General features: G+C 39.5%; 1 protein-coding gene across 5 annotated transcripts in view; it reads right to left on the bottom strand.

The window, feature by feature from the left end:
• Positions 1 to 20,441, bottom strand: part of Smarcad1 (SWI/SNF-related, matrix-associated actin-dependent regulator of chromatin, subfamily a, containing DEAD/H box 1`) — a 69,334-nt gene extending 48,893 nt beyond the window's left edge. For 2 of the 5 annotated variants that reach the window (XM_039107564.2, XM_006236600.5), the window contains exons 1-5: positions 18,495 to 20,441; positions 18,024 to 18,263; positions 10,332 to 10,509; positions 8,041 to 8,206; positions 6,631 to 6,697 (exon numbers count right to left, since the gene is read on the bottom strand). In XM_039107564.2, the coding sequence (XP_038963492.1) occupies positions 6,631 to 6,697; positions 8,041 to 8,206; positions 10,332 to 10,509; positions 18,024 to 18,213 (601 nt within the window). In that variant the 5' untranslated portion in view covers positions 18,214 to 18,263; positions 18,495 to 20,441. Of the gene's footprint in view, positions 1 to 6,630; positions 6,698 to 8,040; positions 8,207 to 10,331; positions 10,510 to 18,023; positions 18,264 to 18,494 lie in introns of those variants that run through there. The other 3 variants (XM_039107565.2, XM_063286043.1, NM_001107864.2) reach the window with 2 other exon arrangements.
• Between the last annotated feature and the right edge of the window lie 387 nt (positions 20,442 to 20,828).

The raw sequence follows: 20,828 nt of genomic DNA, 5'->3' as shown, positions 1-20,828 counted from the left end.
ACATTGATAACATGATGGCTCATAGAATTTGAAACGCCAATTCTAGGGAATCCAATACCCTCTCTGACCCATGGGCACCAGTTACACAAGTGGTACGACATACATGCAGGAAAAATATCCATAAAAATCTAAAACACAAAACAAAAAAAAAAACCCATAGAATACAAAACTGAAAAATTTTCAGTTTAAAAGCAGCACCTTTGCGTATTATCCGAGGGTGATACCATACAGACTGTAATTTTTGCTAAAACCAATGTTCAAAGTCATGATTGGTTTACCTATTTAAGATTACTCAAAGGTATTTGAAAATCCTTGTTACAAAAAGATTTCAAAATACCCCAAATAATGTTCTTTCTTAACCACAGGTGGTATACTGAAGAGCAGCTTACCATTCTATACAATATCTCAAAGTTCATTGTACTTAAAACGAAAATGCTTGATACCATTGCCTTGTTCATCCCAAAATTTAGAAGAAAAAAGTACTTAAAGAACAAGAAAAGTCCCAAGTTCTTGTTTCCTTATAATTTGCCACTTAGCATTTAAGTGACAATATGAGAACCAGGCAAATATAAAAGGAACTAACACAGCTGGTTAGGGTTCAATGTGACTATAAACAAGTGGGTGTCAGTATGCTTGATAAATCTTCAGTACCTAAAATAACAGGTGTTACCCACTAGTGGAAGAGTAATACTAATAGAAATAATGCTTGTTAAATTAAGACATTAAATGAGAAGTTATTTAAGACTACAAAGAAAAGATTACTGTTTATAACTCACTGGTTATTATACAACCTGTTTTAAATGGAAAGATTAAAGAACAATATGAAAGCAAAAAAGAAAAGGTCATCATGCCACTCTTGTATTAATGGAACTACTCATTTCAGGAATGGCGAAAACAATGAAACAGACAGTCAACCTGCTCCTATAGCATTTCTCTACCCACATGATGCTAAGAGCTTCATGCACCCTTCCTCACAGTGAAGCAGCACCAGCTTTATGGAGTCTTCACAACCAATGAGTCTGACACTGTCATTTACAACACTCACTGCAAAGGAGACAAAGACCCAAAAGAGTTGGGTAGGACTGTTCCAGGCCACTAGTAAATACAAAAATATCCTCAGTATTCTGTGCACTCGGCACCCACACAATAGTGCTGCCTTCTTAAACTTGAGGAGATTAATGGTATGCAGGTATTTAATGAGAAAGAAGCGGTATCATACTTAGAATACATTCCAGCAATTCAGTAAAAAGATAGAAAAGGAAGTAGACAACCTGTTGAAAGTGATGCCAATGATCTCCACTGGTCAACACTCTGCCCACCTTCATCAAGCCTGCTACATCAGGAACAACCTAATTAGATTCCCTACCCATTTTGCTGCCCAACAAGTCCTCTGGGGCATGACCAGTTGCCCTGAACTGCATGCTGTCCCAGTCCCCCAAGCCCCATTGTCCAGCCACCAATCCTCTAGCCTCCACCAAGCCTGTTGCACCAGGAACATCCAGGTTAGCTCATGTCCCCATTCCATTCTCCTGCCTGCTGAGTCCTCCAGGGCACCCCCAGCTGCCCTGAGACATGCACTGCCCCCTTTAGTTCCACTGTCCAGCCCAAGGCTGTACACTGGAGGTCTGCTGCAGCAGGAATACCCTGGAAGAACCAGATGGCTAAAGAACACCATAACACAATCAACAAGAGCCAAGGCAGTATGGCACCTTCAGAGCACAGCTGTCCTGCTACAGCAAGCCCTGGATATCCTCACCCAACAGAAACACAAGAAAATGACCTTAAATCTAATCTTATAAAGATGACAGTGGCCTTTATAAAGATGAAAGAGGAAATGAATAAATCGCTTAAAGAAATACATAAAAATAGTTATATGCCTAATAAAGAATAAAACTAATAAATACAGGGAAATAAAATTAAACAGGAGAAGGAAATAAAACTGTTCAAGATCTGAAAATGAAAATAGAAGCAATAAGGAAAACACAAACTGAGGAAATCCTAGAGATGGAAAACCTAAAGCAGAGAACAGGAACAAAAGACATAAGCATCACCAACAAAATATAAGAGATGGAAGACAGAACCTCAGATGTAAAAGATACAATTTAAAAATTTGAAACATGGGACCAAGAAGATGTTGAATCTAAAAACTTCCTGATAAAAAAACATTCAGGAAATCTGATATACTATGAAAAAAACTAAACTAAGGATAATAGAAATAGAAGGTAAGAGTTCCAGCTCCAAGGACCAGAAAATATCTTCAACCAAATCACAAGTTCACCAACCTAAAGAAAGATGTCTATAAACATTCAAGAAGTTTACAGAACATTAATTAGATTGAGCCAGAAAAGAAAATCCTTCCACCACTTAATAATCAAAACACTAAATCAATGAAACAAAAAAAGAATGCTAAAGCTGCAAAGAAAAACAGCCAAGTCACATACAAAAGCAGACACATCAGATTTATACTTGACTTCTCAACAGAGACTCTTAAGGCTAAAAGGATCTGGACAGATATGTGAACCCTCTAAGAAACCACAGATGCCAACTAAGACTACTATATTCAGCAAAACTCTGACAGAGAAAACGGGATATTCTATGACAGATCTGAATTTAAACAGTATCTATTCACAAATCCAGCCCTATAGAAAACGGTAGAAGAAAAATTCCAACCCATGGAGGTAAACTAACCCAAGAAAACACAGGAAATAAATAATTCCACAGCAGCAAAAACAAAGTAAGGGAAGGATACACACACACACACACACACACACACACACACACATCAAAATAACAGGAAGTAGCAAATGTTTATCATTAATATCAGTTAACACCAATAGACTCAATGCCCCAACAAAAAGACACAGGCTAAAAAACATACAATGGAAAAAAAGAAAGCATCTTCAACAAATGGTGCTGGTCTAACTGGATGTCTACACGTAGAAGAATGCTAATAAATACATATTTATCACCCTGCACAAAAATCAAGTCCATGTTGATGACGGACCTCAATATAAAACCAGATGCACTAAAAAAAAGTAGGAAATACCCTTGAATGCATTTGTACAGCAGACAATTTGCTGAACAGAACATTAATGGCTCAGGCTCTAAGATCAACAACTGATAAATGTGACCTCTAGAAACATAAAAGCTTCTGTATGCAAAGGACACTGTCAATAGGACAAAATGGCAGCCTACAGATTGGGAAAGGATCTTCACTGACCTACATCTGACAGAGGGCTATATCCAAAATTTGCAAAGAACTCAAGAAGTCAACAACCCAAATGACCCAATTAAAAAATGGAGTACACCCCAGCTCCAAAAAAAAGAACCAAAAAAAAAAAAAAAAAAAAAAAATGGAGTACAGATCTAAACAGAGAATTTTCAACAGAGGAGTCCTGAGTGGGCAAGAAGCACTTAAAGAAATTTTTGAAGTTCTTAGTCTTCCAGGAAACTCAAATCACAACAACTCTGGTGTCCATCTTACACCCCTCAGAATGGCTAAGACCAAACACTTGAGAGACAGCACATGCTGGCGAGGATGTGCTGGTGAGTGAACACTTGGAAAACCACTTTGGAAATCAATTTGGCAGTTTCTCAAAAAGCTGGGAATAGTTCTACCTCAAAACCCACCCATACCACTCCTGGGAATATACCCAAAAGATACTCCAAAATCCCATAAGACACTTGCTCAACTATGTTTATAGCAGCTTCATTTGTAATAGCCAGAAACTGGGAACAACCAAAGAATGGATAAAGAAAATGTGGTACTTCAACACGATGGAATACATTCAGCTATTAAAAACAAAGACATCAGGAATTTTGCAGACAAACAAATGGAACTTGAGAATATCATCCTTAGTGAGGTAACCAAATACCAAAAAGGTATGGACCCACTGATAAATGGATATAAGCCAAAAATACAGCCAGCAGATCAATAGAGGGAAGCAGGTGGGAGAAGGGATGGGGAAAGGAATGGAAGGTTCAGGATCAGGTATGGAGGAGATGGCCAGATGGCCATGAAAATAAGTAGAAATCTGCAACTAATGGGGGTAAGACGGGGGTGGGGAGCATTTTCAGAACAAGACAAGACCTGAGATAAAGAAAGCACCCAAAACCAATGGGGGTGACCTTAGCCGTGACTCACAACATTGGGGATATGGAACATGTAGAGACCACCTCCTGTAGCCAGGCAGAAACACCACTGGAGCAATAGACACCAACCCACCCACAAAACTTTAAACCCAAAATTTATCCTGTTTATAAGAAATGCAGGCATCGGGGATGGAACAGAGACTGAGGGAATGGCCAACCAATAACTTGCCCAACTTGAGCCATTCCCTGACACTACTAATGATACTCTGTTATACATGCAGACAAGAGTATGTTGTCCTCTGAGAGGCTCCATCCAGCAGCTGACTCAGACAGATACAGACATCCACAACCAAACAGTGGATGGAGCTTGAGGACTCTTACGGAAGAATAGGAAGAAGAATTGCAGGCCCCGTTCCTGGGATAGGAACTCCACAGGAAGACCAACAGAGCTAACTAACCCAGACCCTTGGGGCTCTCAGAGTCTGAACCACCAATCAAAGAACATACACAGGCTGGATCTAGACCTCCTCACATGTATAGCAGATGTGCAGCTTGGTCTTCATATGGGTCCCAAGCAACTGTAATGGTGGCTATCCCAAAGCCATTTGTTGCCTATACATGGAATATGTTCTTCTAGCTGGGCTCCCCTGTCTCGCCTCAGTGAGAGAGAAATGCCTAGCCTTGCAGAGACTTTCAGTGTCGGGGTAGAGGGACACCTAGCGGGGACACCCCCAACCTGCTCAAAGGAGGAGGAGAAAGGAGGATGGAGGAAGGATTATGGGAGGGAGTGACCAGTAAGGGACATGTAGGGTGAATAAGTAAAAATTAAAAGAAAAAAAGACACAGGCTAACAATGGATGTGAAATCCAGACCTGCATACAATTCCTTTGCCTATAAGAAAAACACCCCAGCAACAAAGACAGATATTACTTCAGCGTAACGGCTGGAAAAAGGCTTACCAAGCAAAAGGACCCAAGAAGCAAGTTGGAGTATCCATTCTAATATCTAATAAAACAGACTTTCAACCAAAAGTTGTCAAAAGAGATGGGGAATGATACTTCATACTCAAAGGAAAAATCCACCAAAATGACATTTGAATTTTCAACATCTATACCCCAAATGCAGGGGCTGTCTTTGACTCTGTTGTCTGCCATTGGCTTTCCTTCCCCTAACTGGACTGCCTGGCTGGGCCTCATAAGGAGAAAATGTGCTTAGCCCCAGTAGGACTTAATGTCCCAGGACAGGCTGCTACCCAAGGGGGGTTCCACAGGGAAAAGGTATGGGGGGGAGGGGATTTGTAAAGGTGGGACTAGGAGGACAGAAGGGGAAAGGGATCAGTGTAAAGTGAATGAAAAAATAAATTAATGGAAGAAAAAACATATGCTAAGAAAGGGAATAAAAAGATAGATAAAGTCAGTTCATTTGAAAAAAATATAGTTGTAACAGGTCCGTAGGAACACATTATTTATTTTGTATGCATTTTACATTTAAAAGATTTAGTCAATAGAAAAATCTACTCAGGGAATGGACATTCACTGATGAAATGACAAACTTGTACAACTTTTAGTGAATGTAACATAGAAGTACATATAACAATTTAAAATGTGCATACTTTTTGATTAGACAACTTAGTGTGAAATGTAACCTTGAGGAATAACCTAAGACTTATGTAAGATATTTATTAGTATACTAAGTAAGACAAAAGGCCAACAGGAAAGAATTAACTAGTCATAAGAGGAATCACAAAGTAGTGCCAGAGTCCCGTTAAAAACTAGATAAATCCAGGTGAAGTAAGAATCTATCTGATAAAGTAAATCATGTTATAGAAAAGTACACTAAATGTTTTACATATATTTTGTACTCTAACGTGTTCTGTGTGGTAGGGAACATATATCTATAATTTTAGCACTCTGGGAGCTGAGGCAGATTTGACAGTTCAAGGCCAACCTAAGCTAAGGCATATCTTGATATACAATCAATCACAAAAATAAAGTTTGAAAGCGGTTAATAGAGCATAAGTTTACTTTTATCAATTTATATGTTTTAGTATTATAGGTACCTTTTACACATATATTTTCATATACAAAAAAAAGGAATATCAAAAGTGCTAAATAATTAAAGATGTTTTCTACTCTACGTTCCTTCAAATCCGTTTGGTTTTCCATCAGAAGCCTAAACAGCTTCTGTTCTTACACAGTGAAAGAATGCTGATTTCCCGCTAGGGCTTTCCACAAGACCTTAATAATGTTCCTACTGATTGGGTTTGTAGACTTGTAAACAAAACATGCAATGAGAAAGGAGAGCTGAGTAAGCATGACTTCCATAAGTGTGAGTTACAGAATCTGATCTGCAGAAAGAAAAAGCCGTCACCAAACAGCTGAGTGCACTCAGTGTTACTGCCTAACCTTCCTAAGCTGGTTTCTCTACCCAGAAACTAAAGCTACTGACACTTCCCAAAGTTGGGAGGTAAATGGTAGGCAAACATTAATAGATGGTACCTGTGACAGGGTCACAGAACTTAAGGCTAAAAAAGCATACCTGCATCACCGAACTTCAGCAAGGCAGCAGCAATGGCTCCATCCATAGTGCTTGTTGAGTCAATCAACTAACAAGGAAAAATGACAGATGTATGAGCACCTGAAGAAATAGTTCACAAAGATCTCACTGTCTAACACAGTAACATATAATATGTAACATTTCTAACAAACAAAAGAAGCATCATGTAGGTGAGGGTGTAGGTGAGGGAATATGTGATCAATGTTTAAGCCTATGGTAAATTTGATTTTGGGGCCTTAGAATTGTTACTGAAAATTTAAATATAAAGTATCTTTTAAAAAAAAAAAAAAAAAAAACAAGAGCACATATCTACTTTGTTTTCCCTCTCTGCCAAGACAGGGTTTCTCTGTTTAACAGTTGGCTGTCCTGGAACTCATTCTGTAGATCAGGCTTGCCTCAAACTCAGAGATCCACCTGCCTCTGCCTCCCAAGTGCTAGGATTAAAGGGGTGCACCACCACCTTATTTGTTTGTTTGTTTGTTTGTTTGTTTGTTTAATCCATGAAGGGTACAGGATCACATGAGTTCTGTACCCAACAACCTTTGCCTAGTAAAGTCACTTTGGATTTAGCATGAACTGGGTCACTGTTTCCAGAGGCCCGAGTTATGTGTCCCCAGATTACTCTGGTTTTGTTCAGTTTCCCTCCAGGAGTCACTATGCTGTTTTATACACATAAGCACATCTCTTGCCTGAGTGGAAATCAGTTTCACTTCCAGTATAACCATCTTCAGTTTTAAGAGCCATGAGCCTGTTCTCTTTGATTCTTAGGAACTCACTTACAACCAAAACTGGCCTTACAACACTGCCGTCCAGACATATTTGCCTTACAGAGATCCTGTTCTCAGCAGGCCTCCACAGAAGCCAAGATATCTTTTTTAAAAATGTCTATGTATTATAACTACAACACGGAATTCAAGAAATTTTTTTTCTCATTAACAACTGCAAATAATCATAAATAAATAAATAGAACAATGGGCAGAAAATTTGCTACACAAGCTGCATCACCTGAGTTGGCTCCCAGAATCCCACACTGAAAAGAGAGAACTGACAACTTGTGCCCTGACCTGCACTCAGAGTGCAGTAGTGTATGTGTACATGTGTGTGCATCTGTGCACGTGAGCGCAGTGTCTCACCATACACAGCTGGAAAGGTCAATGAGCAGCTGAGAGCAGCTGCTGCTTTTGCAGGACACGGGTTTAATTCCCAGCATTTACCTGACTGTCCAAGAACCCAGTTCAAGGGCATCTGCCCGCCTCTTCTAGACTCAACCAGCACCAGACATGCAAGCAGTGTATATACACACATGCAAGCAAAGCATGCATTCACATAAATTGGGGGGAAAAGTCTTTTAAAAGTAAGTAAAATAAAGGACAATTTTTAAACAGTTATAACCTTTAGAAGATCACTGTCACTTCTTTGTGGAAACAGTTCCTTCAATGTCTGAAGCTTAGCATCTTTAAGATCTTCCAATTCTGAAAGGTCTTCCAGTTCTGAGATGTCATTTCTTCGTGTAGCAGAAGGAAGGTCATGGGATTCTTCATCTTCAGATGGCTCTGAACTACAAATATCACATGGGAAAACACAATTTTAATGTATTCCGCAAAGGCTTTCTGTCATTTACAGGAATTAACTATAATCAATATATGTCAAAGGAAAAGAATTTTTACCATCTTAACACTGTTAGGTATTCAAATATAAAATTGGAAAAGTTCTGATTATTTCAACCGTGAAGGAAAAAAGAAGTGTCTGTTTCTCACTGATGTAACTACACACAGTCACCAAACTTCTCACCTCCTTCCTAAACTTTTGTCAGGATTCAGCATGCTAGATGATGCTGAGGCAGTATGAAATGTACACTGATACAAAGATACAAAATATTTCTTTGAATAGCTAAATTATCTGGATCTCAGAGATAGAATTATCAGAAAGGTCCTACTGGCTATCAAGGAAAATAACATCTCAGCAAACAAGGGATATATTACACAAGAGGGTTTATACTATAATAACCCATTTTAGTCTTGTTCCCCTCTGCTATGCTTAACATTTACAGCAAACTTTACTCACTTATCCCCCAAGCAAATCTGTCAACATTTAGTTTTCTAAGAGTAGAATACACACACTCAGAACACATGCTCTAAGACTAGAACGCCCTCTCTGTGTCTCTCACCTTTACGTTTTAATTTTCCTTTCTTTTTCTTTTAAGACAGAGTAAGATGGTATTAATCACCAACTTAACACATGTCTAGAATCAGCTGAGAGGAAGGCTTCTGGAGGACCTGTGAAGAATTATCTTCATCATCTTACCTGATGTGGAAAGATCCACATTAATTATAGGCAGGATCATTTCCTGCCCAAGGATCCTAGACCATGTCAGATGAGGAAGCAAGCTGAGCACAAGGAAGCACAAATTCTATCACAGCAACAAGCCTAGATGGCCTCTAAGGATGGCCTTGAATTCCTGCTTCTTATGCCTCCACCTCCCAAGTCCTTAGGTTATAGGCTTGTACCACCACCTCATCTTGCCTCTTCTCTTTCTTTTTCTTCCCCAGGCTAGGAACCTACGCCATTTGGTTTGAAAGATAACATAACACTCTACCTCACATAACAGCAAAGAACACAAGTCAACAAATTTTAAAATACCACTCACTCCCTTTCCTACTCAAATAAATCTGAGCTATAGTTCATTCTAATTGGAGGCCTAAGGTTGAGAAACATCCAAGTTGAAATTTTTTAATGCCAAAAGGGAATGAGACACAAAATATGTAATTCCCTTACCAGATACAGAAGCCTACTTGACAGGGGTCATTATCTAACTAGACAGAACAATTAGCTCATCAAAATGTGTAAAATCATAAGCCAATAAATAAATAAGCATCTATATTCTATAGTGACATTTGTTATACTCTATATGGAAATAAATGAGTAAATGAGGAGAAAAGGGTAAAATTTCTGAATAGTAGAAAACTAGTAATAGTATAAGTTCTAAAATGACAGTCAAAATACCCAACTTTATAATTAGCATTACCAACAGAGGCAAGGATAACAGGATAAAAATGGACATAGGCACTACCCAATCCCGAAAAATCTCTCTACACTGTTTAATCATCACAAAGGGGGAAAAATGGTAGCTCATCGGGGGGGGGGGGAAATAAGCAAAGACAGACAAAAGGATACCATGTACTTCCTAAGTCATGACATGATGAGGACACAAGATCATTTCTGTAGATCCTTCCACTAAACTTACATTTAATCATAAAAAAAAAAAAAGCAGAAAAATTCAAATTGAAAGATATCCTAAGAAAAGCTGACTGGCACCTTTAAAGAGAGTTATAGTGAAACACATGCTGAGATATAATTCATAATAAATGAAATTAAAGAGACATGACAAACACAAATATGATCATAATGCAGAACTGCTAGGTACTTGCTCCTAGACTCCATAACAAATCACAAAGAAATTACAGAGGATTAACAGTACTAGTTAAATCATTTCCTTATCTTTAGAAGTTAATATCACAATTTTCCCACTAAACCTTTATAAATAATCATTTTGTAGAAAACATAAGACAGGAAAAATAGTAAAAACAAAGATGAATAAAAGCAAAATAATCACACAAATAATTCAAATTAGTTATTTCTGAAAACTAACATGCATAAGCATAACTGACTGTGAAATGGCTTACACTATAATTACTGTGTCTTTGCTGAATTTTTTCTCTTGAACTGTACTGGAACAATTTGGAGAAACATCTTCACTATCAGATGATAAATCAATATATTCCTGTATTGTTCTTTGATTTTGGAAACATGATAAACTTGCTTTGCTTTCATTGTCTGGAGGTTCTGGAACACTAGAATCTTCTGCAAAACAAAAAGAGATATTCTGAGCAAGACCAAAGTAAATTTTTATTAACTTCATTCATGTGCTATTATTTAAAAAAAGAAAAAAAAAATCACCAATTCCTTGCATTGTTTCTGTCTTAAAACCAAAATGTCTTTCCATTGACACAGAACAGGAGAGGAAAAACTATGGGGACATGAAAAGGCCCTAATGCCTCGCTGAAGCTTCTCCACAACTGAGAACCAAGAATTACAACAGACTCAACCTTTGCTTAAGGCTTTCTCTCTTCCCAACTGTAAACTTCAAGTTTTTTAGAAATCTCACCAGAGATTTAGAGTAAAGTTCTAACTCCCTTGTACAAATTTAGTGTCTTAGTTTTATCCTATCTGACTAATTGCACTGATAAAGCCATCTATCTCAGTTATTAAGAGAGGAATAGAAAGAAAGAGATGGAATGTGCCTCTAAACCTACAGAACAAGAAAATTCCCAAAGCTTCCAAAATCTACAGTTACCCCCCAATCAACTATCATGTCCTAAGTTCTGAATTGGTTTCTACCCAAGCAACCTCTTAGCTCATGCTTAACAGTGTCTTGTAATAAACCTCAATCTGCTGCACCCAGGCTTATCCAGCCAGGAATTATTCTCTGCAAGAACACAAAATTAATTAAGGTATCAAAAACATTAAAGGAATTCCTCAAGCTACTAAGAGTGACAGACTGGAGCAGATGCCCCTACCATTGCTTATACAACGTTTCTTTTTTTCTTTTCTTTGAGAAAACATCTCCCTATCCTCAAGTCATAACATCCCTGAATCCACATGCTTTAGCATCTAAGTGCTGGGATTACAAGGCATAAACCAATATACCCGGCTCTCCTACAACTCTAAGTCTCAAACAAATCAAACCCAAAAGATAAAAATAATTGGTACTCCACACACACACACACAGATTCAGGAAGACAGGTAACCACTAGATGATACTAGGCCCCAATGGAGAGCTCCAATCCAATAGTCAAACAGGTAGTCCTGGCTAAACTAAATAGTTCACAGAATAAAACCAACAGTCATGAATCTGGAAAAAAGTTAGTAGGCATGGGTGGAGAGAGGTTGCTAAGGCTGAGAAATAGATGGGAGGTTGTTGACCACAGTCAGAATAATTACACACATGTATAAACTATCAAAAAATCAACTTTTTAAAGTTAAATAAAAATAAAAGTAACTGATCAATAATTTTTTAAGTGATTATTAAGCACTCAGCCCTAATAACCCTGTAGGATACACAGCTTATCACTTTCTTGTAGATAAAACTAAAGAATAAAAAGGCACGTCCTACACATCTAAGAAAGGAGTAGTTCTGACACCCCTGCCCCATTCTGGAAGCCAAATTAGCATTCTCTAAAATTTTAGAACCATGGTAACGATCATTATAATCATTCCTTTATTTTTCTTTTTTTTTCTTTTTTCTTTTTTTTCTTTTTTTTTCGGAGCTGGGGACCGAACCCAGGGCCTTGCGCTTCCTAGGTAACATTCCTTTATTTTTCAAGCAGTTCTAGGGAATGCACATAGTGCCTCACACAGGAAAACTACCTCCAAGCCCTATCTTCACCCCAGCAATCCTAAGGAATGTAGTGTATGTGTAAGCCAAGTTCATCAACTACTTCATTTATTTGTGAAAAGTCACGCTTCAGCTGTACAGGAAGAGACAGTAATATCTGTACAGCCTTCTTTGAGTTCTGTGAGCAGTTCTTAAAACAGTTCCTTTCTGGAATTCACAATGGCATACATGTGGAGGAGAGGGAACTTTGGGGAGTTGTTTCTCTGTTCTCATCATGCTGGTCCTGTTGTCTGAACCCAGGTCATCACCAGTCTTGGGAGTAAAAGTAAGAGAAGTAGACCATGCCTCAAAAGGCCAAATAATACTAATTGTGTCCTATAAAAGTGAGCAGTTAACTAAACAATGTCCCAATGTTATACTCAGAGACAGCTACTGTACTATGGCAAGACTTAATTAAATGCAAAATACCAGGTTCTTTAAAGACACCTTAAGTGAATTGTCCGTCTACAAAATTCTAAGACAATGAACACTAGAACAGTTCAGACCCTCGCACTGACTCACAGCCAAATGCCTTCTGTGTTCAAGGCACCACATCAGTAGATAGATACAAAAGGCTCCAGAAAGAAGGTAAGTTATTGTTCATCTTGCCCTAAAGAAACAAATAGGACACAAGAATTATCTATACAGATTACAATGAGATCTAGTGAAAGATGACTAAACAAAATGCTAAATTTCCCCATTTAAAAACAATTCAAGTGGCTTTTTTAAAGTAGACTATTTTTCATCATTACCAACATAGGAGCCTATTAAAGTTTCTCACAAGCAGTATGCACAAGCAAGCACAACTTTTTAAACTCCCTTATACCTGTAATCTCATATTTGAGTAACAAACTTTAAGAGTTCTGAGAGTCGAGGTTAAATGGGATATGGTGAGGGTAGAAATATTTGAAAGAAACGAGGATAAGGAGTTCAAGGTCATCATTAGCTATGCAGTGACTTTGAAATCAGCCAGAGAAACAGGGATGGTGTCTCAAAGAGTTTGGGCCTACATTAGGTCTGTCTTTTCTTATGCTGAAGAGTCTGAAGAGCATAAACTCTCTGAGGACTGGAGGTTCTTTCGCTTTAGCCTCCCAAGGGCTGAGATTTCAGGTGTCTACCACCAAGCCTGACTCTGATTCTGTAACTCTGACTTTGTCTTTTTAAGTGGCCCAACACCAAAGCACAAATAAAAGCAAATAAATTACTACTAGAAGATTAAATATTCAGAGATAATTTAAATTACCCTGGTAATTAAAAGGCTTCTCATGGCCTTTCTCAACATAGACTGGAAAAGAACCTTAACATCCATTGAGGTAGATTTACGGAAGCTGGCCAATTCTCAATAGTACTGTTCTAGCATGACAACTTATTTATAAGACAATTCCCTCAATTATCAATTAGCCCACATATTTGTCCTTCTGTCCAATGGGACTGGTGAGATGGTCCATCATATGGGCAGTATTTGCTGCCCCCACCTGGTGAGCTGAAGTAGAACACACATAAAAGTATAAACAAGTCTACAAAATTGTCCTCTAAACACAGGAATACAAAGGCACGGGCATAACCTTTTCCCACCAAACTTAAATACATACACAAATAAAATAATACATATTGGGGAAAGGGGGGAGACAAACAGAAGTTAGGCATGCACCAGTATGGTAATACATGCCTATAATTCCAGAACTTGGGAGGTAGATACAGCAGGATCAGGAATTTAAGGCCAGTCTTGTTTACTTGTGTTTGAAACTAGTTTGGGTTATAAAAGCATTCATCAAAAAGACAAAAGACACACAAAAGATCCAGACAGAGAGGTTAGCAGTTAAAAGCAGTTGCTGTTACAGAGGAATCAGGTTTAATTCTGAGCACCCACATCAGGCAGCTAAGAACCAACTGCAGCTCCAGACTATCCAATCCCCTCTTCTGGCCCCTGCATGCACACTAATGGTACACGTGAATACACACAAATGTGCATGCATACACTCAACTGCATGTGCATCTAGACATACACACACACATTCGCACATGGCATGCACATACACAATTTTCTAAAAACCTTTTTAAAGGAATAAAATTCAACACGAAGCGGTAATAACCCCAGCACTCACAGTTAGAGGCTGAGGCAGGAGGATACTAAGTTTGAGGCCAGACTGGTCTATACAATAAAGCCCTGTTTCAAAATGTCAAAATAAACAAAACAACTAGAATGAAAAACAATGCACTATAAAACTGGATCATTTTGAGATATAATAGGAAAATCATTTTACTATGTCACAATACTTTCCAGTAGATGATTCACATGCTCATGCTCTCCCCTCTCTCTCTCCCTCAAGCTCTAGAAAAAAATGAATACACTAAATACAAGATCGAAGAGCTATTTCTAATACCATATTTCAAGGTGAAATGTGAACATAGAATCACTTCAGGTTTAAGCCAAGAGGAAGAAAGCTAGGGCAGAGGGCTGGTATACAGCCAGATTGAAAATGAAAGCAGTAAGTCTATGGGAGGAACTTGATCACAGAATTTCACAGATAATAAACATGTAGCTGGAAAATCTTGGTTGATACTAATAACAAAATGTGCCAATACTGCAGGATGTATATGGCAATCAAAAGCACACCTTAAGTTTCAGTAAACAAAGAACCCAAAAATAAATTTGCAAATGTTTGTGACTGAACCCACTGTAAGACATCCTAACACATCGATTGCTAGTTCTTTATACTGAAAATAAAGTTTCAGAAGCTCTTGCTATAATTGATATATTTTGACAAATATTTGTTGACTATTCTACCCTCCAAAAATTGCAAGCATAGCCAAAAATAGTAGCCTATATAGTCCCAGCACTAGAGGTAGGTGGGAAAGCTGAAGGAAGCCTATGTAAGTACAAGACCTTGCTGGGCTACGTACAAACACTGTCTCAAACAAAAAGCTTACGTATGTTTAGTCAAAACCCAACAAGTTAATTCTATGACAAAAATATTTGTGAGCTATAGTTTGAAGAACACTTATGAATTAAAAACAAGGAACAGAGCTCCTTGCTGGCTAAAAAGCTATATCAGGGGACAAAAAGGTGCATGCTTTGGATTGCTGTACCTGGAGAGCTTCTTTGTGTGGCTGGTTCAACATAACTTGAACCCTCAGATCCTCCTGCCTCTAACCTGACCCATATAACCTCAGTTTGTTTGTTTGTTTTTAATGGAGAAATCTGAATCTGTTCCATGGTTTCTCTCATTTTTCACATTAAGCATTGGCTTCTGAAGCTAAACACAGTGCAGGTTTTTAATCCTATCACTCAATATAGTGGCAGGGGGATCTCAGTTTGAGGCCCACCTGGTTCAGGTCAGCCAGAGCTACACAGTAAGATCCTATCTCCAAAGAAAAAATAAAAATGAAATGAAATAAAATTAAAAAAAAATGGTTTGTGGGGAATTAAGAGAGCTCAGCAGTTAAAAGCACTGGCTGCTCTTAGCAGAGGGCCCAGGGTCAATTCTCAGCACATACAAAGCACCTCCCTACTCCAACTTCAGCTGCAGGGTACCCGATGCCCCCTTCTGGCCTCCACAGGCAAAGGCACACATGTGGTGCACAGGCATACATACGGCAAAACACCCGTACACATAAAATATTCTTTAATATAAAAAGAAAACAGTTTATGGTTTGTGTGTGTGTGTGCTGTGGATAAAGAAAATGAAAGCATTGAAGACATAGCTCAGAGGCAGCATGTGTGCTCAGTAGTTGCAAAGGGTCCTGAACTTTCTTCTTTTTGATTTTTTTCTAGTGTGGATGAGCTTAACTGCATGGACATATGTACAGCGTGTATTTGTTTAAAATACATATTTAAACATCCTTCCTACTACTCCTCAAGGATGATTCACTCATTTCTACTCTAACATATAACTAAAATATAGCAAGCTCTTTCTCATTTATCTGCTGTTATTTTAATCCCTCCAAACATACTTGTGCTCACAAAAGCCAAATTTTTTAAAAAAGTGTGTGAGTATTAATAACTTGGAGACTTGTCAGTGGTGGAACACTTGCCTAGCATTTATAAAGATGTGGCCTTGTTGTGCATAAAGGACAGAAAGACTGACAGAATTGTACACTTTCAAATACAAATGCTAAGGACTACTTATATATAAAGCTCAGTGTTAAGTGTTTACATAGCAGGTATAAGGAAGGAAAGGACAGAAGAGGGGGTAAGGGGAAGAAAGGAAGGAAAGGGGAGGGACAGAGAAGAGAGAGGGAGACGTGATAGCATGCACACTAATATGTAAATAAATGCATAATGGTTTAGAAAAAAGGATAAGGAATGATATAAGGCCTTTAATCTCAACATTTGGGAAGTTTAGGCAGGATGATTGAGAAATTCAATGTCACTCTTATTTTCACCACTGAAGCAGAGGCAGGTGGATCTCTGTGAATTCAAGGCCAAGCCTGATCTACAGTTCAGTGGCAGCCAGGACTATGTGGAGACCTTATCGCAAACAAAAACAAAATACAAAATCAATCATTAAGATTGGGGCTACAGATAGCTGACTGGTTAAGAGCACATATTGCTTTTACTGCAGAAGATCCAAGTTCAATCCTCACACTTCCACATCACTGTTCATCACTGAAGAAAGTCAAGACCGAATCTCAAAGCGGGCAGACCTGAAGACAAGAGCTGCTGCCGCTACAGCTGCCATAAAACTAGTGGGCACACTGGGTGAAAATGTGTATTGTCCATCGTTCTGGCCATACTAATTTAAAAGCTTTTGAAATACTTTTTGCCATTAGAGGTATATTACTGGAAAAGACACAAAAACTTCTAACATTACCATCGCATTCATCAGAAACTGTCAAATATGATTCCTGGCTTACTCTCAGGAAATCAGAATGCTAAATTTTTAATAGGTTCTATTAAGTCTCTTAAAACTTAACCTCCCTGGGTCTGTTTTCTAAAATGTGACTAATTACCCTGTAAGATTATTAGATGACACATGAAAAGCACTTCCCACTACAGCTAAAAATAAATGGTCAAGCTACTTTGTGGCCAGTCAGATGGGCCAGGAAATAAAAGCCTTTGCCCCACAAACCTGGCAACCTGAGTTCCATCTTGGGAACCTTGACAGAGAGAACCAACCTCTCAAGCTGTTCTCCGACATACACAAGCTATGATGAGGTACATCCTCGTTCAAAATCTCCTCAGTTCTGCTTATCCATAACAGTCTGCTACAGTTGGTTTAAATTTTTTTTATTCACTAAGAGTAACGAATTATTCAAGTCAATTCTAGAGATTCCCAAGAAGTTGGGTCGAAGGAGTATTTAACCTTCATTTGGACATAGATGCTATCTTTAAGCACCTGACAGACTAGCTCACAGAAGTGATCAATGCTGAGTGAAGCATGAAACCACATATGCAATCCCATCACTGCAGACGGTAGGGCAGGTGAGGATACTGCTTTCAAATAGCCAGGAGAGGATGTCAGATGTGGTAACATGTGGCAGTAATCCCAGCAACTGGGAGGCAGAGGCAGAAGGATCACAAGTTCAAAGCCATCCAGTCCTCATGCTTCATTCCGGGTCAAGGCTACAAAGTCTGTCTCAAAAGGAACAAAAGAGAACAAGGGTAAAATATTAAAAGATTAGAATGAATGAATTAATAACCTCAAGGTCTACTAGAACTGCCTACATTCCCCTCTGAGTAGCCATTCTGACCCAAGAATTCTATAAACTCGGCTTTCAGCGTCCGTCCACCATTGTGCTGTATTCCAAGAACTCCTACAAGTGAAACAATGGAGGTAGGTTCGGTTCCAGGTAGTTGGTGCCTATGGCAGTACCAATACTGTATTTCGATGCACAAAATTCGAGGCACTGTATCAATCTGTGTAACCTTACAAAAACGTGGAATCCCTACTGCCTGTCACCTTTGGATGCTGTATTAGTTTGCAACATTGTAACTCACCTGTTTTTTCAGTTACATCTGAGTCTGGGGTGTTTGCCCTGCTAACTTCCCCTTCAGCATTCTCCTCTTCAGCACTAAGAGAAATTGGTGACGAAGGACCGGGCTGGGAGGGCTGAGGGGCTGCTTCAGGAGCTTCCTCAATCTTACTCCTTTTCTCAAAGCGAAAACGGTCCAAGTTGAAAAGATTCATATTGATAGGAAGCACCTCCCTGAGGAGGCTGACAGCTTTCAATGAACTAGCTGCAGGGAGGGAACAAAAAAGGGGGGGTGATGAGGCGGTGAAAACGAGGAGCCACACAAAGCCACCACACTTGGCTACAGAGAAAGGGGGTCCGCACATAAAGTGGAGCCCGGTTCCGGCTGCGCTTTGTTAGGCCACTCGGAGGCAGCGGACTGGCGCCCCGGCCAAATGCCCGTCGCGCCCTCGCCCCGGCCCGCGCGAACCCACGAGCCGACCCTCGCGGTCCTCACCCGGGCCGCAGAGGCGCGCGCCTGCTTTCCCGCCACGCAGCCCGCACCGAGCGCCCGCCGCCTCCACAGAACCCGCGAGGCCGGCGCCTCCGCCGCGGAGACACAAAGGGCCGAACCCGGAGCGGCGCGCCGCCCGGAAGTAGACGCGGCGAGGCCCCGGCTAGGAGGAAGCTGACGGGCGGGCGCACCGCCGAAGGGAGCCCGCCGCCCTCCTGCCCGCACTTACAGCCTGGCAGGCTCCTCGTAGTAACAAAGGTGGAAAAGAACAAAATAATTCTTAGAGGGAGGCGACAGGAGCCTGGCCGGGACCTTCCAAGGCAGCGCTGGGAAAGCCACAGAGCGCGTAGTGATGACGCAACACGCAGCCCAGGCCTTCTTCTTCCAAGCGTCGCGTGGTCAGAAAATGTCTGAGCGCGCTGTTGTCATGGTAACTTGTATCTACCTCTGCTAGATTCTAAGGCTGGGATTGTTCTTTGGTTCCTTTTCTCCGCGCTAGCTACAGAGCTAGTAAAACAATAAAACAATAAAACAAAATGATATCAAATGATGTCGCAAAATAGAATTAATTCGTAGTCTGTATGCTATGTTCCACAATGTCAATATGCAATATAAGTTTTCACTAAAATTGTGTTTGTCATTTTGGACCTGTCAGTGTTTTAATTGTATACGCTCAATCATTACAAGACAGTTTTACGAAATAAAATAAAAAAGCTGAGGTCTTGCTAGTGAGATAGCTAAACGGGTAAAGGCGTTTGTGAAAGTCCTTTGCTTGAATCGATGTTTGATCACCTAGAACCATTCAGTAAAAGGAGAATTCAGACAGGAAATGTTTGATTGCTCTTACATTCTGCTGACATATGATTGTGGTTCCCTGTTATAAATAATATCCTTGACCACAGGCCTTTAATTCCAGTACTCTGGAGGCAGATGCAGGCAGATCTCTGAGTTCAAGGGCAGTCTGGTCTGTATAGTGAGTTCCAGAACAGACAGAGTTGTGACAGAGAAACCTTGTCTCAAAAAAAAAAAACAAAAAACAAAAACAAAAAAACAAAAATAACCCATCAAAAAACATCCTTGTGGCTGGGTCTGGTGATAAATTTCCTTAATTCTTATTTCCCAGTTCTCAGCAAGCAAAAGCAGGAAGATCTCTGTGAGTTTGAGGCCAGCCTGGTCTACACAGATGACTATAGACCAGTCAGACTACATAATGAGGCCCTGTATACCACTACAGAGAGAGAGAGAGAGAGAGAGAGAGAGAGAGAGAGAGAGAGAGAGGGAGGAAGAGAGAGAGAGAGAGAGAGAGAGAGAGGGAGGGAGGAAGAGAGAGAGAGAGAGAGAGAGAGAGAGAGAGAGAGAGAGAGAGAGAATGAATCCTAGTATTTTCCATCTGCCAGGCTTCTCTGAGGAATCCTCTTACCTTCTCTACTCCCTCTGCTCCAAGCAATAAAGAGAACAGGGTGAGGAATGCAATTTCAAATCTGTAGCCAGGAAAAACAATGGCAACAGCAACAGGACTGTTTTCTAAAGATGAAGAGGACTTTAATGTTTGAAACATTAACGAGTTTTGACCCAAAGAAGACACTCATTTGTGCCGAGGTCATAATTGTTGTTACTTTTGTTTTTCTTTTATTGAAAATGGATGTGTTTCCCATATAATATATTCTGATGATGATTTTCCCTCCTTCTACACCTCTCAATTCCAACCCCACTCCCCCATCTATCTGAAACAATCACCTTTCTGTCTCTATTAGAAAACAAACTTCTAAGGGCTAATAATTAAATATAATAAGATCAAACAAAACCAAACAGGTCTGTACAGGACAAATCAAACAAACAGGAGGAAAAGAATCCAAGAGAAGGCACAAGAACATTGATGTAGAGACTCACTCATTCCCACATTCAGGAATCCCATAAAAAAAAAAAACAAAACAAAACAAAACAAAAAAACAGAAAACCAGAAGCCATAATATATGCCCAAAGTAGCTGTGTGGTTGAAAAGAGAGAAAAATAAACAAATAAAAACAAATAGGCATTTTAAATGATAAAATATAAATAAACAAACAAATAAATAAATAAGCAAGCCACCCTGGCATGACATCATAAAAAGAAATTTCCAAATATGCCACTGGTTATGTTTTCTGTTATTCATCCACCGCTGAGCATGAAGCCTGCCTTTAAAAGTAGTTTGTTTACTATAATTGCTATTCCTAGTTGTCAACTTGACTATATCTGGAATGAACTACAATCCAGAATTGGAGGGCTCGCTTGTGATCCAGATCTTGAGGCTGGAAGACACAAGTTTCTCATCTGGATCTTGGCATGGAGATCTTGAGG

This window comes from Rattus norvegicus, chromosome 4 (genome assembly GCF_036323735.1).
Source record: "Rattus norvegicus strain BN/NHsdMcwi chromosome 4, GRCr8, whole genome shotgun sequence".
Lineage (NCBI taxonomy): Eukaryota > Metazoa > Chordata > Mammalia > Rodentia > Muridae > Rattus > Rattus norvegicus.
Note: the sequence above shows the minus strand (reverse complement) of the source record. Positions and strands in the feature narration are given on the sequence as shown.